Source organism: Urocitellus parryii, chromosome 7, assembly GCF_045843805.1.
Source record: "Urocitellus parryii isolate mUroPar1 chromosome 7, mUroPar1.hap1, whole genome shotgun sequence".
In the NCBI taxonomy this organism is placed as follows: Eukaryota; Metazoa; Chordata; class Mammalia; order Rodentia; family Sciuridae; genus Urocitellus; species Urocitellus parryii.
Window position 1 is genome coordinate 180294610 of NC_135537.1, and position 25855 is coordinate 180320464.

General features: G+C 42.6%; 1 protein-coding gene across 2 annotated transcripts in view; it reads left to right on the forward strand.

Moving 5' to 3' along the window:
- Tnrc6c (trinucleotide repeat containing adaptor 6C) overlaps window positions 1-25855 on the forward strand; it is a 123766-nt gene that overhangs the window by 65695 nt on the left and 32216 nt on the right. For both annotated transcript variants that reach the window (XM_026408449.2, XM_077800674.1), the window contains exons 5-6: window positions 12284-14884; window positions 25278-25493. In XM_026408449.2, the coding sequence (XP_026264234.2) occupies window positions 12284-14884; window positions 25278-25493 (2817 nt within the window). The remainder of the gene's footprint in view (window positions 1-12283; window positions 14885-25277; window positions 25494-25855) is intronic.

The following is a 25855-nucleotide window of genomic DNA, read 5'->3' on the forward strand; positions in this document are numbered from 1 at the left end:
ATTAGGTAAACAGAATTTGGGGGTAAAATTAAACCACACAGATGTAGAAGTGGGAAAGTCTTAAAAATTTGAAAGTGTAGGGGTTTGGGACCTTTTTGAGTATAGAAAAAAAATTATATACTGTTAATAGTACAAGACAAATGGTGGAATCAGGAAAGGGACCTCACCTAACAATTTTTATTTAATCATTCTTTATATACCTTGTACTTCCTAATGGAATTTATGTTGGTAGGTTGGTCTGGCTCTTCCAAAGTTCTATTATGATCCATCTGATGTTTTACATTAATTTGTCAAGCTTGTATATACAGAAAAAATTACAACCCCAAGTTTTGTCATTTCTTAGACAAAGTAGTGCACCAGTCCTGTACTTTCTCACCATCTCTTTGCATTTCTTGTTCTAGCAGAGCATTGAGACTGCATTGTCACACTGAGTATGCACACCTCCAAGGAGGGCAGGGAATACTGATCTTTCAGAGCTTGAGTTTCATCAAGCCCTGATTGATTGAACAAAAACATTTGTTGAATGCCCACAGAATGTAGATACTCTGCATTGGGGACCCTTGATTCGTGAAAAAGTATGTTGGGATGTTGTAACAGATATCAGTGTAAGTTGCCATGCACATGTGAAAAGGGCAACAACCCAGACTGCTGAGGAGGACTGCCAAGGAAGGCTTTCTACAGGTAGAAGTGACAGGAGCTGAGCTTGAGATTAGCTATGCTTTGCAGAGCAAGTAAAAGAGAGCAGCCCGCATGCAGAGGCATAGGCCTGCAGAGGGTCAGTGTGTCTTGAGGGCCAGATGTGAGCAGGCTGCAAGGAGGCTGTAGACTGAGCAAGCTGGCCATTAGTGTTACTAAGTAGAAACAAAAAACCAGTTCAAAAATTTATTGTGGTAACTCAGAGCTGTTCCAACAAGATGCTACTGGAACTTGATAAGCCAATTCTGAAGTTCATCTAGAAGGGCAAATGTTCATGAACAGAATACTAAGACATTTTGAAAAAGAAAATAGCTATCAGCCAGGCATGGTTGACTATGCCTATAATCTTAGCAGCTCAGGAGGTTGAGACAGGAAGATCGCGAGTTCAAAGCCAGCCTCAGCAACTTTGTAAGGCCCTCAGCAATTTAGCAAGACCCTGTCTCTAAATAAAATGCAAAAAGGGGCTTTGGATGTGGCTCAGTTATTAAGTGCGCCTGGGTTCGATCCCCAGTACCAAAAAAAAAAAAAGCGGTCAGAGCTGTAATCCTTTTGTAATCTTGATGTGTTGCTGGGCAGGATAAACAAATAGATTGATGAGATACAGTGGAAAGACAGGGAGTGCATATAGAAGCAGGGATCAGACAGTGGTCAGAGTGGTCACTGTGAACATGATGAGTCATATCTCTGTTGGATGTTAGAAAGCCATAGGCAAAACAATACAAGAACCACCAAAAATGATGTAGGAGAGTATTTTCCAGGTATTATTAGGAAAGTTTCTTTCAACCATAAGCTATGGAGAGAAAAGTTGACAAATTTGAGTGTATAATAATTTAAAACTTTATACAAGGTGATAAATAAAACCTAAGAGGAAATGCTTATAATGTATTTATAGTAAAGGGTAAATAGCTCAGAAAAACCAAGGGGGTGTACAAATCAGCAAGGAAAGAAACAGCCCAATAGAAATTGGGCAAAAAAATTTGAACCGGAAGATCATGGAATCATACATGGGACCTAGACGTATTGAAAGTGTTACTTATGATCAGGGAGAAAAGAAAATGAGAACCGTGATATACCACTTTTCACTTACCCAATTGTTAAAACTTTAAAATCTGGTTCCTATTCCTCTGTTAGGATAATAGCAGTATTACTATTGAATGAGTGCTTACCATTTGTTGATTGAAGTGCCTATCACACGGTAACTCATTTTTAACACCCTCCAGACCCCAGAACCACCCCAGGCAACTAGAGAGTATGGAGGAAGAGTGGCTCGATGTTCTGTGGGTTGGCCAATAAATAGGAACAACCTCTGTAGTGGGGGGCCATTGGGCAGGATTTATCAGCATTTCATGTGGCTGCATCTTGACCCAGGCTGTTGCAAATATGGGAACACATCCTGCAGACACCTGGGGGCATGGCCCCTTGTTCCACCCAAGGCTTGTGGCTCTGTGCCCCACGGCATGACCAGTGATGGGCCAGTTGAGTTGTGCTGCAAGGCTGTAGGGACAGAAATGGAATTGACTGTTGCTTCTTTGGAGCAGTTACAAGTGTAGGTAGTTTTGGTTTTCCAGTGAAAACCAACATCTTGCTTTAACCATGATGATGAAAACAGCCTGAGTTGAGAACCAATTGAGCATCTTCTGGGTCCCCAGACAGGTCCCCAAAAGTGGTATATCACTTTTAGACTTCCTCCATTTCCTGCCAGAGTTCAGGTTCAGGTTCCCCTCTGTCAGCATAGTGTCAGCGTTGTGTTGTCACTGTTGACCTTGGATGTCACAGAGAGGCTTGATTGCTTTTGCAGCTTTGTTAAAATCAACATCCCATTTTGTAAACAAGATAAACAAGATCCTAATACTTGTATGTAAGAATAAGTCCTTGAGGCTTGGGGCGTGGCTCTAAGGTAGACCACTTGCCTTGCATGTTCAATCTCCGGTACTGCAGGTAAATAAGTCCTGGATACATATAAGATTTAATAATCTGATGTTGCAGTGAAACTCACTGAAGCTTAAGGCAAAAACAGACTTTGTGTAATGGACTACCAATTCAAAAGAGGTTTCCAGGACCAAGCCTGTTCCCGTTAGTAATAAATATCCCTATCCCATGGGCCACTTGTAGAAAATAGGCTCTTAAGCAGTTGTTCCCAGAGGAGCCTGTGTGGCAAGGGGTGAGAAATGTCTTCCAAGGGCTGGGGTAGCCCACCAAGAGCCATAAAGGAGGAGGAGGAGGCAACCTATAAGTATTTTAGTCACAGGAAGGCTGGCCTGGCTTCAGGACTCAGAGTGGTGCGGGTGGACTGGAGTGGTGCTAGCTCTGACCATGGGCAAGGTACAGCCTGTCACTGACAGTAGCCAGAGACACAGCCAGGTGTTGCCTATAGTGGAAGAGCTTCTGCCAGACCAGTGGGCCAGGCCATCTCCCATTTCTGAACTGGGTTCTCTTTGAATAAAGTCTGTTTCTGGCAAATATAATGTTAGTCTTCTCACAGAATAATCCAGGGGAAAGTTGGTGTTTGAATTCATATTTTGATTGTGAGGGGAAGTTCATTTGGCCAATTGACCTGGTTGAATGAGTGTTGGCATATACACATGTAGTGATTTACACTGCCAGGATTCCAAAGAATGCCACTTTATCACTTTATCATCTTATTTTCTCTTTTTTAAAAAATATTTTTTTTAGTTATACATGGACACAATATCTTTATTTATTTTTATGTGGTGCTGAGGATTGAACTCGGTGCCTCATTTATGAGACAAGTGCTCTGCCACTGAGCCACAACCCTAGCCCCATGTTATCTTCTCTTAAGATTACATTTTGCAAGTGATAACTCCAACTTGAAACACTCAAGAGCTTTTATTTAAAAAAAAAAAAAAAAACTTTTTCCTAGGCAGAAGCAAAACAATATTGTTTTGGTGGATGCTTTGTACATTTATTAAACAGAAGGTTTGATTAATATTCGGCAGTGTTTTCTACTTAGATCCTTTTTAGATAAGGCAGAAAAGTAATTAGGAAGTTGAACACTTGCCAATTTCCATATGGGCTCATTGAGAATATCACAGCTGGTGTTGGTATGTAAAACGCTGAGAGGATGTGTAGGAAGAGAAAGAAGGGATGAAAAGGAAAGGCAGGGCAGTGGGGTGACAGTTCACAGACATGCAGCCAGGAGACATAAGTATGCTGCTGCTATTTTGGCTGGCTTTCAAAACACAGAAGAGGCTGTGGTGCTAATTGTTACTGGATCCTGAAGTGAAAATGTTTGTGATGGTTGAGAGAATTTGAAGAGGAAGGAAGTAGATTTAGTGAAGAGCCCACTGTCGGTGCCCCACCCGTTGGTCTCCTCCTGGAGTGAATGGAAGGGATGTCACCTGGACCTACCTGGGCCAGAGTGCCCTGGCAGCTCTACAGGAGGCTCCAACTGGACCTGCTCACATGTTGGAGCTGGAGCCCTAGGAGCTAGGCCATCACAGGGTCCACTCTGCGCCAGGGGACATCCCGTGGGAGGTGAGCAGCACCTACTGTGGGTATTTCCTGGTAGAGCAGGAGAGGCGGAACAAGCCCTGAACAAGAAGCAGCTGACCTCTTCTGAGTCAACCTAAATTTCCAGTGCGGAGCAGAACTCGCCCTGGCTCCTGGCTATAGCTGGGTGGGATAAGATGGCCCCTGGAGGGTCCTGCTCAGCAGTTCGACTCCCAACTCCTTAACCTTAAGAAAGCAATCTCATTTCCAGCCATTTTCAAGAAAAACACAAGGCAACAAGCTGATTTCTTTTAGAAGTTTCATTACTGTTTCCAGTAATCCTTTTACTCTGGTCTGCGTTTAGTAATCCCTTGTGCTTCCAGCAATTGAATGAGATGCTTGGAAGTCTCTTCAACCACAGAATTCTAATTGCAAAGTACTTTCTCCTTGCGATTTTTTTGTACACAGTGAGTAGAGTTGAATGGGAGGTTTCTTGGGTCATCAAGAGCTGAAAACAGTAATAACATTTAGCCTGTCCCTGACCACCAGGTAGCAAGGGATTTGTGTTGTCAATAAGCATTAGTGAACATAGATATTAAAAGCACTGGGAACCATTCTTCGTAATGTGTGATTGTGATAGTATTTTGATGGCAGTGATTGTAATGGTGGCGGTAGTAGTAGTGGTGATGGCAGTGGTAACCATAGTGATAGTAATCATTGTAATGATAGTTGTGGTGACACCAATGATGATGATAGTGGTGAAGGGACAGAGGAGGCATTCAGGGATGTGACAGAATACTGCTATTCAAACTCCTCAGAGTCCTATTGAGGACTTGAAGAATGTCTTAAAGAAGAGCAGGGAGGTGTGGTGAGTGGGGAGAGCCTGGTTTTACAAAGTGGCTTTAAATTTAACTCACATGGAGAGGACAGATTTTGCTGTTCGTTTTCTGTTGCTTGTTTAGTTTTTACCAGTCTTCTGAGGCATTATTATGTGCCTGCCCTAATGTGACTTCTGGCATTGTCCTCATCTGAAAGCTTGCTTAGGCATCCACATTCAACAGTTCTCACTAGCGATAATAACAGTAAGATATTTGAGTGACATTTTTAAATCAACTTGAGTCTATATTTGAGAACCAGAAATACTAAATTGGAATCGTGCCTTTTTGCTTTCTGGCTTTCAAGGCCTTTCCAAGTGAGTTCTGCTAGTTGTGTTTTTGAGATGGGGTCTCGCCATGCTGCCCTGGCTGGCCTCTAACTCCTGGGCTCAAGTGATCCTCCATGTCAGCCTCCCAAGTAGATGGGAACTACAGGTGCATACTACCACAAATAGATAAGACACAGTTGATCCCCATTTTAAAACTTTGAAGGAAAAAGTGGTAGAACAAGGTAAAAATGAAAGAAGGGACATAAGGAAAAACTAAAGCAAAGAACGAAGCTTCTGTGTGTCAGACCTGGCTCTGCCCTGGGTAGAAAGCTCTCTGAGCAGGAACTTTACAGTCTTGAGAACTTTCCCACCCATCTTTTCAGTCTTGAGATCTTGCCAGGTAGCAGCTGTGGAATAGGCTGTTGAATGTGGATGTCTCAGGGAACTTTCAGATGAGGACACTTACCAGGAGTCACATGAGGGTAGACACAGTATGGGGCCCTAGATGGTGGGAAAAGAGAAGTTTGTCAGAAAATTTCCTAGGGCACCACGCTGGGAAGACCCAGCAGTAAGGCCAAAAACCAGAACTGTAAGGACTACATGTGGAGTAATTTTCACTATTCATGCTTCACCTCTTGGTTTTCCCATTTTAATGTTCATTATTTCCCAATTTAATGCTCATAGCACCTCAAAAGTACTTTTCCTGGAAAAAAAAATGCATATATTTTGGAGTTCTTAAAGCTTGATCACATTGGAAAATTTTATAATAATTGTTTCTTTTTGTCTCCTTATTTACTGTTTTCATGACAATGAAAACATACTGAAAAAAATGTTCTTAGTGGCTTATATAGTAAGTGATTACACATAGATAAAATGTAGAGCAAATTAACCTGGGCTGGGTTTTTTTGTTTGTTTGTTTGTTTGCTTATTTGTTTGTTTTAATCTCGGCCTCATTTTAAGCCCTTTCAGGAGTTACATACGTAAGTTTTGCCATTCTTGGCTGAATTGAAGACAGAAGTCCTCATTTCCCATCAGCTGAGGAGAGGGGACTTGAGGATGATAGATTCTGAGTGAATCATGTTAGAATGTTGGTAATAGCATCTGACAAATTTCACATTTGAGAAGTTCAACACTGATATATAGTGCTATTATCTAATAGATCTAAATTTAATATACTTAAATTTTCCCATTATCCCAATAAAATCCATCATAATGATCAATTCACCTATATTTGTTGATGCCTCTCTCCTCCCCAGAAAACAAGTAAATGATAAGGTGTTTCATATGGTAAAGTCAGAGTCCATATATCAGGTTTGGATTTGGGCTTTTACACTTTCAGAAAAATTTTTAGAGAAATACCTAGGATCTGCCCTTAGAGCATTTCTAAGTAATAAAATAAACAGAACACAACTTTAGTTCATTCTTTATGTTGTTTGTCTCCATGTACCTCCATTGGATTTTCAGTGAGGTTAATTTTGGGAGATTCAGATTTTGATAGGGTTGAAGAACCAACAAGTAAGGAACAAGAGAACAGCTAAAATCCATTACCTGAGGAGGTAATGGGCACTATACTGGGCGGTTCCCAGGCCTCCTGTGGCTACCCGGAGCCCCAGAAGAGGGGAGGTGGAAGGAGAGATAGTATAGCTAAGCATTGTGTTTCTTTTAAGTGAATGTCACCATTCCAGCCAAATTGACTTCTGTAGTTTCAATTAAGTTGGTTGCCAGGCAACACGGCAGCAAAGCTTAATACTGCCTTTAAAACCAACTGAAGATATAAACATCATTCTTCTGTTATTATTCAAAGCTGCTTTGAAGTAATGATGGGAACTACTCGTTTACTCGTCCAGCGGATATTTCTTCATGGCCTACCCTGTGCCAGACAATCTGCTAAACTCTGGAGGTAAAAATAGTGTAGGCATAGGCAGGCCTTGCCTTCCTGGATTTACCGCCTAGAAGGAGACCAGCCAGCAATTGCTTGGTAGCTTGCTCTGGGCTGGGTGCTCCATGAGAAAAGGTGTTGTCTTTCTTCTGAGCCCAGACACTGAGCCCAACACTTAGCTTGTTCATAACAGACCAGGAAATGTGTCATTAAACAGAAGTTGGCAAGCTGTGGGCCCATGATCCAGTTCTGATTCACCACCTGTCTTTGTAAATAAAGTTTCATTGGACACACACCCACACTGGTTTATTTATGCATTATCTGTAGTGGCTTTTATACCACCACAGCAAAACAGAGACCAGTGGCCCAGGAATCATAAAATATTTACCCTCTAACCCTGTGCAGCAATTGTTGCCAACCTGATCTAAAGGGGTTAACAGGAAAGGAAGACTAATAATATGGCAGAGGGTCCTAATTGGAGAAAGAAAGTCTCTCAAAGTGGATGTGCACTGAGTTGAGATAGGAAAGCAAAGTAGATCTTGAGTCCAGGCAGGGGCAGCTCTCCAATGGCCCTGTCTTAGGCAGGCAGGGTACAAACAATGCCTTGAGGAACTGGCTGAGCTAGAGCCCAGAGCAAAGGAAGGAGTGACACAAGGTGAGACCTCAAAAGAGAGGCGGACTTTGAAGTGCTTGGGTGAGCACTCAGGACCCATGGCTTTGGAGAAGAATCTTGGTGCAGCACTGAAGACAGCGGTAGGGATCAGGAATGGAATGAGACTGGGCAAGCTGGTATAATCTTCCAGGAATGCCATCATGCCACCTGGACAAGAGGGTGTTTTGAGGGGGGGTTGGGTTTTGTTTTTAGTGAAAGGATTTTGGAGATGCCCATGTGTGAACTCAACAGATATGGCTTCCTCCTGCTCTTATTGGGTGTTGGCTGTTGGGGATGCCTGCACACCTGCCCTGTGTAGAAGAGACTTTGCTTCCTGTCAGTTCCTCCCCACTAGTGTGCACCTCAGCCTGGGAAGGATTACACAAGTGTGCTGCCTTTGTGGTGGGCCCTTCCAGAGCAGTACATGCGAACAGTCTATTTCCTGGTTCTTGACTCTGTTCATTTTAAACAGAATAAACAAATTTGATTATAAAAATATCTTTGCTTTACACATGAAATGTTCAATACCATTAATCTTTAGGGAAATAAAAATCAAAACAGTTGGTATGGAGGACAGTCTGATGCCCAGAAGAATGAAAACAGAGACTGCAGCAGATCCTTGTGCACTAGTGCTCAGAGCCCCTGTTCTCAAAAGACCAAAAGGGAGAAGCAGCAAAATGTGGCCTGTCCACCCAATGGAGTATTGATCAACCACCAATGCAAATGGTGATCGAATTCATTCCCCAGCATGGGTGGGCCTTCAAAGCATTCCACTCAAGTGAAGCAAGCCAGACACAAAGACAGATGCTATGTGGTTCCACTTGCAGGAGGTGCTTAGCATGATCAAACCCACAGAGGACAGAATAGGGGAGTTACCAGGGGCTGGAGGAGTGAGTGCAGAAGAATCAGTGGGCACAGTTTCAGTATGGGACAATGGGGAATTTCTAGAGATGGATGGTGATGCTGGTGATACTTGATACCATTGAATTCTGTACTCAAAAAAGGGTTAAAATGGTAAATTCCGTGTTAATGTGTGTTAGTATGTATTTTATCACATTAAAAACATCTTTGATTTCATATCATAGTTGAGATTGACCACACCAAATATGCAGCTTGAATTTGTGTATATCGATTCTTATGTTAATGTGTATTGTACCAGAATACAATTTCTAGTAAGCTCTAGAAATTGCAAATTTTAGAGCCAAGAACCTTAGGGATTAATATAACTCAACATTATCTTTTTAGACTTGAGAAGTGACTGACTTAGCAAGAACTCGCATTAGGTCTCAAACGTTTATGCCTTTGTTCATCCAGGAGGCATTGGTTACCTGATATGTGACAAGCATTGTGGATATAGAACTAAGAAGGTACCATCTATACCCTTGAGGAACTTGCCCTGAGAAATTAGATTTTTGATCCAGTGATCAGATTGATTTTTAGTCACTGTTTCTCTAAAATCCCTGTTCCTGGATTTTCTTCATTATTTGTAAGGTTTTGGGCCTTTTTCTTAATGATTTATAAAAGTTTTTTACTCTGATAATTGTCCTTTATCTGTTACTAGCTGCCTGTAGCTTATGTTTTGTTTTTCGGTATATGATGTCATTTGTTGTATAGATGTTTCAATGTTAATGTAGCCAAATTTATCAATGTTTTATGGCTATGCATTTCATGTCTTCTGTAAGAAGATACAATTTCAGAGGTCCCAGAAATAAGTTTCCTGCATTTCCTTATTAAGCTTTAAAGGGTTTTGCAGGTTTTTGTTTTTGGTTTTGGGTTTTGGTTTTGTTTTTTGGTACCAGGAATTGAGACAGTCTTTCAAAGTTGCTTTGAGACAGGTCTCACAAAGTTGTTTAGAGTCTCACTAAGTTGCCAAGGCTGATTTTAAACTCCTGATTCTCCTGACTCAGCCTCCCAAGACTCTGAGACGGTACCACCCCTAAATAGGTTTTACTTATGTAGAGTGTGGTTTTGTGTATGGTATTAAATAAGGGAATTTCCTTTTTTTCTTTGCATGTGGGCAGGCAGTTGTCTAGCAGCACTCACTAGTAGCTGGTCCTCCCCTCTCTGCTAGCCTGGTGCTGTCTTCTTCAGCCTGTCACTCATCCCATGGATGACCACTCTAAATGTGGACTGAGTGAGCCTCAGGCATCAGTTCACACAGATCCTCGCAGCAGACCATTAAGGCAAGGCCCATGTTCCACAGTGCAACAGTTATGGCACAGAAATGGTGATACTGTGTATTCCAACTGGCTAGTCCAGGTTGCTGACCCCCTGCTGTTCTAGTTTAGAGGTGAGTGGCCTGCCTCAAGGGAAACAGGACATGATGAAATGAACTCCAGCAGAATTTGCTGACTATAAGTCATGATTGCAGTCTAGAAGCTTGGGCTTGCTCTCTGTGTTAGTGATGAGTGGCTCATTGATCCCTTTCAGTTAGTTACTGCATAAGCTAGTTTTTCAGGATACATGCAAAACCAAGAGGGGAAATTATCATAAACCAGAGTTAAGAGAGTTGGCCCCTAACATTTAACAAGAGAAAGCCTCGTTGTTTTATAGGAATTTAAGTACTTAAAATTTTTTGTTACCTGTTTTCATTTTCACCTGGAATTGCCTACCTACTTTGGAATGACCTGGAGCATGATTCTAAATTCATCATATTACTTTTAATCAGGCAACAAAACTCTTTTTTAAGGTTGATATCAACTTTAGAATAATCTTTTGCAAGTATGATCATTTTTATATACTTTCTTATTTTTCCTTTAGTGTCATCAAACTATTTCTCCCTCTTTTGTGGTGCTAGGAATTGAACCCATTTTTTTTTTTTTTATTTTGAGACAGGGTGAGACAGGGTCTTACTAAGTTGCTTAGGCTGGCCAGGAACTTGAGATCTCCTCCCTCAGCCTCCCAAGTTGCTAGGGTGACCAGTGTGGCCACTCCCAGCTAATTTCATCAAGCTTTTTAAAGGGGAACTTCCTTGGGAAGACCATGCTTTAACTCTCCACAGATAATATCTTTTTTTTAATATTTATTTTTTAGTTGTAGTTGGACATAATACCTTTATTTTATTTATTTGTTTGTTTATTTTTATGTGGTGCTGAGGATTGAACCCAGGGTCTCGCACGTGTGAGGCAAGCGCTCCACCGCTGAGCCCCAACACCAGCCCTCCACAGATAAGATCTAATTGAAATAAATTTGAAGAGAACATAATTACAGGAATCTAAAAGAGAAGGAAAAATTTCACAGTGTATTTAATGAAACTCCACTAAGGATATCAACATGTGTTTTGTTGTACCTTTTGTTTTAATGATTTGTTGTACCTTTTGTTTTAATGATTTTCAAACATTACTTTTATTTTTTAGTAATACATACTTGAATAGCTTACTGGAAAATTTATTGAAATGTAAGTTTGATTACAACATTGGAAATAATTAGAAAATCACAGGAGATAAAATGCAGTTATGAAATGACAGATACTTTTAGAGGATCACAAGAGTGAAATGATATATAAGTACTGTAGGAAGATAGCATATTAAATTATTCTGAGGATCTCAAAAGAACAGAGTAATAAAATAAGAAAGTGAAATATAAGTACAGAAGTTCATTTATGAATACACAACCAGTGAAACTCCACATCATGTACAACCACAAGAATGGGATGCTAATTAGAATAAGTTATACTCCTCGTATGTATACTACATCAAAATTCACTCTACTGTCACGTATATCTAAAAAGAACGAATAAAAACATTTTTAAAAAGAAAATAAGTTCAGAAGGAATCCTTAGAAATCCAAAAAGATACCAATTGTAGAGTCAAGAATTTTTTAAATTAATGCACAAGAAACAGTGATAAAGCAAATTACAGATTAGACCAGATAAAGTAGTAAATACAGTGAAACATTTCTAACACTTAGTAACGGAAGGTAACTTTCTCTAATATGTCTTCTCTCTCCTTGCCTTCCCCTCTCCCCAAACTATTGGCTATTATGTGACTCCGCAAAGCATTTACAGTTCTTCCACTGAAAGAGCTTCACAGGGTTCTAGGGATACCGTAACTAACTGGAAGTCGGGAAGAGGAGCACCACAAGCTGTACTCAATGGCCCATGTGAACACAGCCTCCTCTCCAGTGCTCCGCAGAGTCCACCTGTTCATAGGAGTTGCATGGTCAAAATTTCCAGAGCTGCCACTTTCAAGTGAAGCCATTCCCATACATTGTGCCTCTGCGCAAGGGGGTGAAATTATGATGTGGTGGTGAGAAATAATGTAATTTTAGAAACATTACCTCTCTTTATACTGGGAGCCATTAAGAAGTACACAGCCTTTTTTTTTTTTTAATGTCACTTTTAGCATTTGTCATTCAGAATTGAAAACTTGAAACAAAGAACTTCCCCAAAGACTGTTTGACAGTTGATTCATTAACAAATGGGAGGAAAATCTAATTTTGAATTTTCTTTCATCTTTTTTAGATCTCGGTCACAGTGGACTGACAGATCATTATGAAAATTCCCACTGGGGACAGCAGCCCTCTTACAGAAGCGATGCCAACTGCAGCTGGGAAAAAGTGACAATAGATAGGACTGACCAGGAGGCGTGGCCTTCCATCACAGGAACAGAGACTGAATCTGCCTCAGAATGTCCTACAGACACTGACTCTGCCTCCAACTGTGGCTCAGAAAACAGTAGCATGGCTACAGGGAGTGCCCAGGGCAGCTTCACAGGACATACCAAGAAGACAAATGGCAATAACGGCACCAACAGCGCACTGGTCCAAAGCCCTTCTCATCAGAGTGCCCTTGGGGCAGCAGGAGCTAACGGGAGTGGAGGCACAGGCAGAGCGTGGGGCGTAGCCACCGGCTCCAGCTCTGGCCTGGCTCACTGCTCTGTCAGTGGTGGGGATGGGAAAATGGACACCATGATTGGCGATGGGAGAAGTCAGAATTGCTGGGGTGCTTCCAACTCCAGTGCCGGCATTAACCTTAACCTTAGTCCTAATGCCAACCCAGCTGCCTGGCCTGTACTTGGGCATGAAGGAACTGTGGCCACAGGCAACCCTTCCAGTATTTGCAGTCCAGTCAGTGCCATAGGTCAGAATATGGGCAGCCAGAATGGGAATCCAGCAGGCACTCTAGGTGCGTGGGGAAACTTGCTGCCACAAGAGAGCACAGAACCACAAACGTCCACGTCTCAGAATGTGTCTTTCAGCCTACAACCTCAGAACCTTAACACTGATGGACCAAATAACACTAACCCCATGAGCTCCTCACCAAACCCTGTCAATGCAATGCAGACAAATGGACTGCCCAACTGGGGCGTGGCTGTGGGCATGGGGGCCATCCTCCCTCCCCATCTGCAAGGCCTTCCTGGTGCTAATGGATCATCGGCTTCTCAAGGCAGTGGGGGTGGGGGCGAAGGGATAAGCAACTCTGTGTGGGGACTGACCCCCAGTAACCCTGCCACAGCAAATAGCAGTTCTGGGTTCAGTCAGGGGAATGCAGACACTGTGAACTCAGCATTAAGTGCTAAACAAAATGGATCCAGCAGTGCTGTGCAAAAGGAAGAACGGGGAGGGAGCGCCTGGGACTCGGGGCCTCCTGCAGGTCCGGGGGTACTTGCCTGGGGGAGGGGCAGTGGCAGCAGTGGCATTGGTAACATCCATTCAGGAGCGTGGGGCCACCCCAGCCGAGGCTCCTCTAATGGTATGAATGGGGAGTGGGGAAAGCTCCCAAACCAGCATTCCAGTAGCGACATCAGTGGGAAAGGACCAGGAGGGTGGGATGGCCCCAGCTCTGCCAGCCAGACTCCTGCCTTGCAGCCTAGCAGTGAACATGTGAACTCTTGGGCCAAAGCTGCATCTTCTGGAACTACAGCCAGCGAAGGGAGTAGTGATGGGTCTGGCAGTCACAATGAAGGAGGCCCTGGGAGGGAAGGAGCAGGAGAGGGCCGGAGGCGGGATAAAGGGGTGATAGACCAGGGACATATCCAGTTGCCAAGGAATGATCTCGACCCAAGAGTTCTGTCCAACACTGGTTGGGGACAGACTCCTGTAAAGCAAAACACTGCCTGGGAATTTGAAGAATCCCCTAGGTCAGAAAGAAAAAATGACAATGGGACAGAGGCCTGGGGTTGTGCAGCTACTCAGTCTTCAAACTCAGGGGGGAAGAACGATGGGTCCATCATGAACAGTACAAATACCTCTTCAGTATCGGGGTGGGCCAGCTCACCGCCTGCTGCTGTGCCAGCAAACACAGGCTGGGGAGACGGCAACAACAAAGCACCAAGTGGCCCTGGGGTCTGGGGGGACTCGATAAGCTCTACTGCTGTTAATGCTGCTGCTGCTGCCGCCAAGAGCAGCCATGCTTGGAGTGGGACCGTGAATCAGGAGGACAAGTCACCCACCTGGGGTGAGCCTCAGAAACCCAAATCCCAAAACTGGGGAGATGGACAAAGATCAAATCCACCCTGGAGTGCAGGAGGGGGAGACTGGGCAGATTCATCATCTGTCCTTGGACACCTGGGGGAGGGGAAGAAAAATGGCTCTGGATGGGATGCTGAGAGTAATAGATCAGGGTCTGGTTGGAATGATGCCACAAGATCTGGGACCAGTGGCTGGGGCAGCAGCACAAATACAAAGGTGAATCCAGGTACCAACTGGGGGGAGTCCCTAAAACCTGGTCCCCAACAGAACTGGGCAAACAAGTCCCAAGACAACAATGTGAGTAACTGGGGAGGAGCTGCTTCTGTTAAACAGACAGGGACAGGCTGGATTGGAGGCCCAGTGCCAGTCAAGCAGAAGGACAGCAGTGAGGCAACTGGCTGGGAAGAACCCTCTCCACCGTCCATCCGACGAAAGATGGAAATTGATGACGGTACCTCAGCTTGGGGGGACCCAAGCAACTACAACAATAAAACTGTAAACATGTGGGATAGAAACAACCCAGTTATCCAGAGCAGTACCACCACCACCACCACCACCCCCTCCTCCACAAGCAACCCTGCACACCGGGGCGGGACACCACCCCCGCACCAGGCCAGCACACAGCTGAATCGGTCACCATTGCTTGGGCCAGGTATGGAAGGTGCTGTAAGCTACATTATAAGTACAAAAGTAGTTTCTTCTCATTACTTATGTATAGTGGTCGTATAGCAGATGACAGTGAAATCACTTTGTGCCCTGGCCTTGTAGCATCATACCTGAATATCATCCAAAGAGAATACATAAGGCAGGATCCCCTTGTGCTTTCTATGCACAGAAGGTATAGAGCTGTTCCCTTTCTTGTTCAGATTACCAGAAGGCACTTATGTGAAGTTATATTCATTTGGTGACTCTTTTGATTTGTCTGGGTTCCTCATAAGTTATGTAACTGTTGGATAGATTGTATCTTGTTACAGGAACGATTTTTAATTCTTTTTTTCATTTTAGCCTCATTCGTGTATTTTTCAGTGCTACTTCCTATCTTCCTAAACATCATTTTAGAGATTTCCCAATGTTTTATGTCATGTTCATGCTTTGAGAATCAGAAATGCTCTGGTCTTTATCAGTCACTAAGTTTGCATAGGCACACTCTCAGAAGATGTTATTTAGCCTTTGCCCAGTTTTTTAAGCCTTTTTAAATAATCCGTCTTATCATAATCACAAAGGCTTCTTCTAACATGTGCTGTGCAGATAGTCCAGGTCAACCCCCATGCCACACACCCGAACCCCCTCAATGTCAGCACAAGCCATGATCATAAGATGGGAGAGGAAAGAAGACCCATGTCCTCTTCAGAAAGGGTTGGGGCCCATTGTATTAGTTTGTGTTAATTTAGAAATAATAGTCTTCAGCTCTCTCAGATAAGCCAGTGGTTCTTAGCCCTGGCTTTCCTTAGAGTTAGTTATCTGGGAACTTGGTAAGGTGGAGGGGATGACAGTCCCAGAGAGTGCAATTCAATCTGTCTGGAATGAAGCCCAATTCACTGGTAGTGTTAAAGCTCCACAGGTGTTTCTGATATGTGGTTCATACTGAAGAAAACAATTTTTGTAAAATGTAATGGACAGTTGTACCAGTCATGTTTTTATTTCAGTTGAAGATCCTAAAAATCAAACTAAGACTTGTGTTTTGAGTTCCTTCATGGTGCAAGTGGAAGAAAAGATGAAGAGATAATTCAACCTTCCCCCAGAGATAATTACAATATTGTTGAATTACAGTAGAAATGAGAAACAGGAGTATGGCTTTGGGATGAAGAAGGTTGTAATCTCAGCTAACTATGCACTGGTTAAAGTGTACTTAGAGGAACAACATCAGTTCTGGACCCAAGGGACTCAGGGAAGCTTCCTGTAAGGGGTGCAAATAAAAATTCAGTTGGACTTCGTAACTGCACAACTTGCAATAGTCCCAAATTTCTAATTGGAATATTGGCCTATGTACAAAGTATCACTGTCCATTAGGCATGGAATCTGCCTAAGCAGTGAAGGAGATTGCTCACCAGATTTCAGAACTTCTTAGAGGTGGGAGGCACTAGAAAGCACATAATCCTGCTCCTGGCCTGGTTGCATTCTGAAGTCTCTTTTGCCAACTTAGTAAAGAATCAGGCACCTCCGCCAAGGCTCCACCCACCATGCCCAGTATACTTGTTTCTTGCCTCTGTTGTGCTCTTCCTTGGACTGCTCCTGAGTCAGCTTCTCTCTTGGTTTAGTAACTATGCTTATAGTTTTGTCTCCTGAAACAATACCAGAGTTAATTTCTCTTCTGTACTGCAAAATCTGTAGCAATGGACTGATTATCACATTTCACTGACCTGTAACCAGGAGATGTTTCTGCTCCTTAAAGCTTTCCTTAAACTCACAGTTTTCAGTCCCTCTCATGGTCATCTGGGAAGCTGTTTCCGTGAGTCCCTTGTGTCCAGAACTGATGTTGTTGCTCTAAGTACACTTTAACCAGTGCATAGTTAGCAGAGATTATAACCTTCTTCATCCCAAAACCATACTCCTAGAAATGCATTCTAAGTTTCTGTTAGCTTTTTGAACCATATCACATGCAGTTTTCCTCAAATTGAATTTATTTATTTTTATTTATTTTATTTATTTTTGCATTACAATTCTTAATACACCATTATACCATAATTTATCATATCTCTGATTATATATAAGGTATGTTGACACCCAATTCACATCTTCATACATGTATCAAATTGAATTTAAAAACACATCTTTCCTCCTAAGGCTGTGATTAAGCCACCCCTCCCTTTCTCCCTCAGAACAGCTCTGCTGCATGGTTGCTCAGCCCCAAGTGAAGAGCTCCATCCCTGGCCAGCTGTTAGGATCAGGGCTTCCAGTGTCTTGAGAGCATTTTGACCCCTGATTCTGTATGCCTACAGCACCAGAGATGTTCCTTCTAGCTTTATGTTGTCCCTAAATTTTACAAACATGCCGTGAAGACTAAGGATAGTCTCTGGTTAATCAGTCGTCTTATAGATGGCACCTGTCGTCCAGAATCCCGCCTGTGAGAGTGCAGTGTTGTTTTTCACTCTTGGCATTAGTGGTTCCAGAAGGCCCAAAGTAGCTGGAGGTCATGATGGGGGAAGGCTTTGAGAAAGCAGCAGCTGGAGTGGGTCAGGGGTGGGTCAGTCTGGCCTATGTCTATTTGAGCCTGTTCCAGAGGTCTGGGAAAACAAGGAACAGTTGTAAGCAGATCTTGAACCACAAGACTTACTTTTTGTGGAATCAGTCATTCTGTCTGTAAAATGAATGTAAAAAGAAGCCATGCTGGAGAAAAGGTGACAGTGGTGGTGAAGATGGGTGGAGGGGGCTTAAAATGAGTGTTTGGATGTGGAAGCCAAGAAGGAAGATGGACTCAGGGCTTTGGCGAGGGACAGATGATTGTGTCATCTGCTGGAGTATATGTGAGCACAGCAGAAGGCACAGAAATCAGACATGTCCAGTGCCCGAATTGGACATAAAAGACTAGGTCTTAGTGCAGAGCTGGCTGAAGGTGCAGCTATGGGAGAGTGACCATGAGCACAGGGGTTAGGTCAAGAGGAAAAGTACATAGGATTGTAGAGTTTTGAACACAGTTAGAGATGAATTTAAAAAAAAAAAGGCGAGGAGAGAATGAGGATATGTGGGAAGGGAGGAGAGCCCTTCATCCAAAGGCGAGGTGCTCCTTGACCATCTGGTAGAGGAGAAAAGGGTAGCTACACGGGCAGGCCAGTGTTCAGTGGCTCACAGCTCAAGGACACCAGCGCCAGCCCAGAGTGGAGAGGAAGAGGGAGAAGTGGAAGTGTGAAGGAGAGGAAGCAGCATCGGCCTGTGCCAAGAACAGATCCCAAAGGGCTGGGCAATGTCAGGTCCCAGAGACCACAGGGCACAGCGCTGCCTTGGAGCACAGCAAGAAGTGAAGCAGCCGAGACCCTGGCTTGTGGGACTTGCAGCAGGGGGACCATGCATGAGCAGTGATGATGCTGGAGAGAGCCCCAGGTGGGTGGGGTGCATGGAGGAGTTTGTACAAGGCAGCAGGGCATTAGCAGCGTTTGGGTTTCATGGTAAGCATTCAGCAGCTGGGCTGAAATGAGAACTGTCCTCTTTGCATCAACTCAAATGCCTCTCTATAGAACCTCCCCCGTTCACCTGCTGCACGTGGTCCTTCAGGCTCCTCTCACTTCCTTGGTAATTCATCTTTACCTCCCTAATGCTACCTGCCTTATCAGGGATCCTGTGTGGATCCACCTGCAGTTCAGTGTCACTACATGAGCCATCCAAATCACAGGCCCCACCTGATCCCACAACCATGTTCTTTTGACCACATTTTCTCTGTGTATCAGTGTTTATTTGTTTGGGGCACTGGGGATTGAACCCAGGGCTACTTTATAACTGAGTCACATCCCCAGCTTTTTTATGTTTTATTTTGAGACAGGGTCTCTGTCAGTTGCTTAGGTCCTCCATAAGTTGCAGAGGCTGGCCCTTAAATTGTTACCCTCCTGCTTCAGCCTCCTGAGTTGCTGGGATTATAGGTGTGCACCACCATGCCTGGCTGAATGAGCATTTTTAATGAAAATTTTCATATAAAAAAAATTTCAGACTTCTGGCTACTTTTGAAAACCTGTAGATCCTGACATGTTGGATTCTTGGTAGCAATCAACTAGTGTGTGTGCTCCTTTTGCCCCTATCCCTGCCGGGCCCTGAGGGTCCCAGACCTAGGGCTTTCAAGCAGTAGCCTTTGGTCATCAAGCTTGTGCTGTGTCCGTCTTATACCAGGACAGTTTACATTAACAGGCTGCTTTTGGGGGGTATTTGAATTTGTGATCACTATTTTCTACTAATGTATAACTGTCATATTTAAGCACTTAAATTTTAAGAAGTACTTGAAAGTGAGAGAAATCAAGAAAAAAAATATTGCCAAAAAAAGAATCTGAAAATGAAGACGTGATATAGTATAATGAGAGAAGCCAGTAATACCAAATTTAATACAGCTTGAAAGTCCGCTAAGAAAAATAAGCCTTTTAAAATGCTATCACCATCCCTTGCCACCACCATGGCCTGTCCCACAGCTGCGCGCTCAGGTGGCCTGGTACCTTGTGACCTTGTGCCAGGAACGTCTTCATGTACCATCTCCTTTTACAGCCAAGACCTAGGGGCTCACAGCTTACAGCAACACCTGTGTGCCTGGTGGTAAAGTCCCATGTGTAATCTGCATATCGGCCTGCAGACTGCTCTGAAACATCACACCATGACACCCTGCAGAGCTGGGAACCACATGGCGCATGATGGCAATTGTTCCCTTCCATGTATCATTTTAGAAAACACTTTTAACTGGTTTTTAATAGACAAGGAACGTGAACTTTACCCTGATAAAGGTATTCTTTTTTAGTTAGAAGGACCAAGTTCATTCTTTTATATGAAAAATACTTACAGTAGTTTCACAATGTAAGGAGAAAACTCCCATGACTCACTTTATCCCAGCACAGTAGCTGTGTCTGTGTTCCTTCTCTCCTGCCCGCTCCTGAGCCCTGTGCATGAAGCAGTATTGTATAAGCAACTGTGAATTTAAAATTTTACCATATAACAGAGACAAAGAATTAACAGATTTTTTTTTTTTTTTTTTTTTTTTTTTTTGGTAAGACCTTGTACAAAAACGGTCAAGTTCGGTGTATTACACAAACACACAGAAGAGAGTTACTTAGAAATTTTTCTTACTTCTATAAGATTAATCTCTTTTCTACCACAAGTGCAAAGTGGCAGCACTAATGTATCATTGCTCCACATCACCTGGGGTATTCAAGCCTCAGACCTGAGCCAATCCATCTTTTTCAGTGAGAGCCACATTTACCACTCTGGGGGATTTCAAGTGCTCAAAGCCTGTCACTCTGCAATATTTTTCTGCCTACCTGTTCTTTGAGCCTGTTCAAGTAACAGGCACAGTTTCACACCAGTTCCTGCCCAGTGACGACACCGTGCACATGTGCCCACCAGGTGCCCGTTAGCCACAGACTGGAGCTGTACCTATCCATAGCTCCACTGGGATCCCCCTTCCTAACAAAGCCTCCCACTTGTCTGCCTAATGAAGTTTCTGCTGTTTATAAATTTGGTGTTTCATAAGTATTCTGCAATTTTGCTGTTGTCCTGTGCTAATTTCATGTAATTGCCTTTTTTAAAATATTTCTTAGTTATACATGGACGCGATGTCTTCATTTTGTTTATTTACTTTTATGTGGTGCTAAGGATCAAACCCAGTGCCTCACACATGGGAGGCAAATGCTCTAGCACTGAACTACACCCCAGCTGCCTGTAATTGCCTTTTATATTTCTGGGTTTAAGTTTCTTTCTAAATGTCGATCATTATCTTACAAAATATGGTTTCTCATTAACATTTTGCATATCCAGTTTTATAGGAGCAAATGATATGTCAATCATGTTTTTCCTATGCTTGTGTTGATATTAATTAGCTATCTTCGAACCTGAGAAAAACTGATATCATGTTAAGAAATGCAGTATACCTTGGATAACTGGATTGCTGAGACCTGGCTCAACCCTATTCTGGAGGTAGAACAATAGTAACAATCTACAGAAATTTTCCTGTGCCTGTCTTTTTATTGGAGCCTATAAGCCACCTAAGGAAGGCTCGAGAGGCCCACTGATGCAGAACACCAAGTTGTATCCCCTGGCCCATGAGGCACTCCTCCTGGTGACATCACCCCAATGGCTTAGTCTGACCTGAGCAAAACAGGACCTGAAGTTGTTACGCATCATAGCAGCAGGCCATTTCAGTCACTGGTGGGGAAGTGACAAGAGCAAGAAAATGCAAACACAGCATTTTACTTATGTTTCTGAGGGAATTAAAAAAAGATCCCAAAACTACTTAGCAGTGTGATTACCCAGTACATTTAGAAATAAATATTCTGGGACACTTAAAAATCAACTTTCAGACATACAGAACAGTAACTGTGCTATAACTGCTTAGCACAGTTACCTCACAGGTAACTCTGAATCTAATGGGGATACAAGGAGAACCCTCAGATGATTTCTTTCATCCCTGAACTCTATCAGGCTTCCCCAAAAATGCACAGATAATTTGAAAGGGATTGGTGTGGAGAAGAGAAAACACTATAGTCTCCCCAAGGTCAAATGTGGAATCCAGTGTAAACGCCACCCAAGCTAAGCCAGCAGCTCAGTGGGGTCATGGAATTTTACCTGTCTTCAATACTGGATAGGAATAAAGTATTAGTTCCATATGTCAGTCAGAAAACCAGAGGGAAAGTATTGTGAATGTTGGTCTTATTTTGAGAGAGGGTCTCGATAAGTTGCTGCAAGACTGGCCTCAAATTTGTAATCCTCCTTCCTCAGCCTCCCACATTGCTGGGATTACAGGTATGTGCCACAATACCCAGCGTAACACAGATGTTTTAAAATTATATTACAAAATATTAGGCCAAGCGTGGTGGCACACACCTATAATCCCAGTGGCTGGGTAGGCTGAGGCAGGAGGATCGTCAATTCAAAGCCAGCCTCAGCAATGGCAAGGCACTAAGCAATTCAGTGAGACCCTGTCACTAGATAAAATACAAAATAGGAGTGAGGATGTGGCTCAGTGGTCAAGTGCCCCTGAGTTCAATCCCTGGTACCAAAAAAAATAGAGGCATGACTTCAATTTGATAAACTAAAACCTGGGGAAATTGAATTTAGGGGAGCTTCTCCCTAGTTAGGTGTCTCACCAGTAACAGATGCTAGAGAACAACTCCCTTGCTTAAGAGCTCCTGTCCTAGAAAGTTTGGTTATTGTTCTTTGATGTAAAAATGGTACCAAAAACTAGTGTCACCTAAACCAATCAGCAGTGTATTCTTACAGCTCAACTATTTTCACACCACAAATCCAGGAACCGTTTCTAGTGACCTTAGCAGGCAGAAGTAATTCCATTTTAAGCAACATGCAGTGATTTGCATGATCTATGCTTTTTGTGGATGTGGGTTGTTTGGGGTGAGGGGATTGCACTGGGTTGTTTTTTGGTTTCCTGTGCTTTGGGGGGCTTGGTAAGTGGGTAGTCCTGCTACAGAGGTAGGAGGGATGCGTATCAATGTATGCAGCGCATGAACCACTTACACAAACGCTCTAGCTGTGTGTACCTTCAATTCAAAATAGATGACTAAGGCAGTTGAAAACAATGCGGCCTCCCAAGTGCTAACAAGAAAGGGTAATTTGAAACCTATACTGGTGTGCGAAAATCAAGACTTAGACAGTCTCTGTTCCTAATGCCTGTGCGACATGGTGCCCCAGAGGGACTGGCTTTTCAGCAGGACCCCTGTCACTCTAATAGTGTCCCCTCTAATGGGCTCTCAAAGAGCATCCATTGATATGAAACAGAAACATCAAATGCCTACAGGACAAAGCATTTGGAAAGGGAGGATGCTTTGCACCTGATGGCCTTTGTGTATAAGGAGCTCCCAGCTGAGAGCAGCAATGCCATCTTGGTTTCAGATAGGAAATGTGCCTCAGTCAGTCGCCATCCAGTGCTGCAGCACATTTATATGAAGCTCACAGAGGAAGAGGCTTTGTTAATGCTTCAGTCAGTACCTAAAAATGCCAGGTACATCACAAGCGTTCAGTAAATGCTAGTCAGTTAAATTTTTAGTCCTTTATTTTTCTTTCACTTAATTATGACTGGCCGCTTTTTAACTAAACCTCTTCTCAAGAAGGATTCCCTGTCACACTCAGGAAACTACATAAGTTGGGTCCATGGAATAAGCTAGAACTGATTTCTGCTTTCCTAGAAGAGAGAGTGCAGGCCACTGACAGGACTGTCGTGTTCACAGTGGGATTCTGAAGGAGAGGAAGAGCAGCCCTTGCCCTGTGCCTTTTCTGAGTTCATGTCTGCCCCAGCTTCCTGGTCCCTCCAATCTGATGAAAGGCAAAAATCTCTGTTTGGGGCCACTAGTAGTATGCTTGCCTGATGTGCAGGAGGCCCTCTGTTCCATCCCTAGTGCTGCAAAAAGGTGGGGGAAATATTCAAATACGAAATGAAAGCTACATATCCTTGTGGTGTTTGGTACTTTATGACTCCCAACTATTTGTTCCATCAGAGAAGCTGAAATCAGAAGCAGTGATCCCAGAGGTCACAGTATAGAAATATTTTGCAAAAAATTGTAGTTATTTGAAGGATTTTTTTTTTTTCTGTTTTTCGGGCTGGGGATGTAAGCCAGGAACTGTGTGCCAAGCACATGTTTTCATGCTCTACCACTGAGCCACATCCCAGCCTAAGAGGATCATTTTTAAAATTTTAACAACTATATTTTAAATGTAAGTAAAAATTTGTTCTGCCTCATCAACCCAAGTTTAAAATACTCCCTGTACATTATTAACAAAAAGGATAGCAAATTTACTCTAGCAGTAAACACTGAACAATGGAGATTATGTGTATTTTAATATTACAATATAAATATATTGATGTTAATATTTATATTAAATAATATAAATTATTATTTATAATTGTTTTTTGTCTACTGAAAATACTTGGTTTGCACCAAAATTGTCTGTTACATCTCCCTGCATAGCACTTCCTAGAACCTTGGATGGTGATGTTGTGCTCACCCTGAAGTGCATGTAGGTTTGCATTGTGTATGTATTAAGATAGAAAAAAAAAATGTATTCTTGATTTTTGAGTACACAAGTGCTTTTATATTTATGTCTAACATTTGGCTACATGAAGCTTATAAATCATTTACCTTCTACATAAAAATACTCTGTAGACTTTGCTGCTGCTTTTAACAGAAATTAAAAACATTCCATAAAAACCAGTTGGAATATAATTACTATAGTCCCAATATTTATTAAGGTTTTTTTTTTATTTTTTTAGTTATAGGTAGATATAATACCTTTATTTGTTTGTTTATTTATTTATTTATTTTTATGTGGTGCTAAGGATCGAACCCAGTGCCTCACCACTGAGCCACGACTCCAGCCCAATATTTATTAGTTTTTACTTGTTTAAGTTATTTGGCCAGATGGTGGTGCATTCCTGTAATCCCAGTGGCTCAGGAGGCTGAGGCTAGAGGATCTCAAGTTCAAAGCCAGCCTCAGCAATTTAGCGAGGCCCTAAGCAACTCAGGGAGACCCTGTCTCTAAATAAAATATTAAAAAGGGATGGAGTCGTGGCTCTGTGGTTAAGCACCCCTGGGTTCATTCCCTGGTACAAAAAGGGGGGAAAAAAATCTTATTTGTAATGTTGGCCTTTTAAAAGAGTTGGAAATATAAGATTGACAAATTCTAGGTGAATTTTCCATTTAGTTACAGTGAATCAGTATATTTATAGCTGATTGGTCTTTAGCAATGCCCACATTTTTTAGTTTCCCAGAGCATCCATAATTTTTATCAGCTACGTTAATTTTCTTGATTTAATTCTGTTCCTGCAATTTGTAAAGCTTTTCCCCAATATGCATTATTTTCTGTATAATTATAGGCAACATTACTGTTAGCAGTTGCCGGTAATCAGGAATGGCTTCCATGTTATTGGTAACAATTTGCATAATCTATTGCTCATCCTAGAGCTTGTAATTTAAAATGATTTATAGATTGCATGTCCTTTTGTTATCAGTATTATTGCATGTTATCAGAATAATGAATATCAAGGGAACTGATTCCTTTTGCCTTTAGTAAGAAAAGTAATAAATTTTATCATTGAGATAGTAATACTCCCATTGAGACCAAATCATTTAAAATTTGCTTTAACTGTTTTTATTTTATACCCTAAGCTTTCTCTTGCATGCAAAGTCTGGTGTTGTTTTCTAGTCTTCAATTACTATTTGGAATCTGATCATCTCTCTTGCTGAGATAACCTACTCTGTGAAAATTACAACTGGTAGGAGCTGTCAGCAGTGTGACCTGCACTGTGGCAGGTGGAGAATCATGAGCATTGAGTTGATTTTGGAAATTGGATGGCAGTTTTACTTTTTCTTTCTGTTTCACTCCTATTATGTCCTCTCTGCCACCCTTTTCAGTTTCCTCAGGCTGGGGAGAAATGCCCAGTGCTCACACAAAGGCTGAAAACTCATGGGGGGAGCCATCCCCCCCTTCCACCCTGGTGGACAACGGCACAGCCGCATGGGGGAAGCCACCCAGCAGTGGCAGCGGGTGGGGAGATCACCCTGCTGAGTCAACGGGGACATTCGGAAGAGCCAGTGCTCCCACTGCCACCCCAGCCCTGTGCAAGCCAGGTGAGCCAAGCACTCTGCATGCCCTGATCTAGGGATGTAGAAATGGTTCAAAGCGTTCTATGTAGACAGATGCTTTTCATTGGATTTGAAAACACTTTCCTTTTTTAAGCTGTCACACTTGTTCATTTATTTTTTGGTGCTTGGAATTGAACCTCAGGCCTTGCACATGCTGCACACACACACTACCACTTAGCCCCAGACCAAACTGAATTTTAAAAATTAAAGTATTAGGAGACAGTATACCTCAATCTATTTATACTTTAGGACTAACTTTAACCAAGACTATAAAGAAATATTTACCACATCTAACACATGAACATAAATGAATTGTTAACAGAAGTCCCATCCTCTCCTCCTTTTAA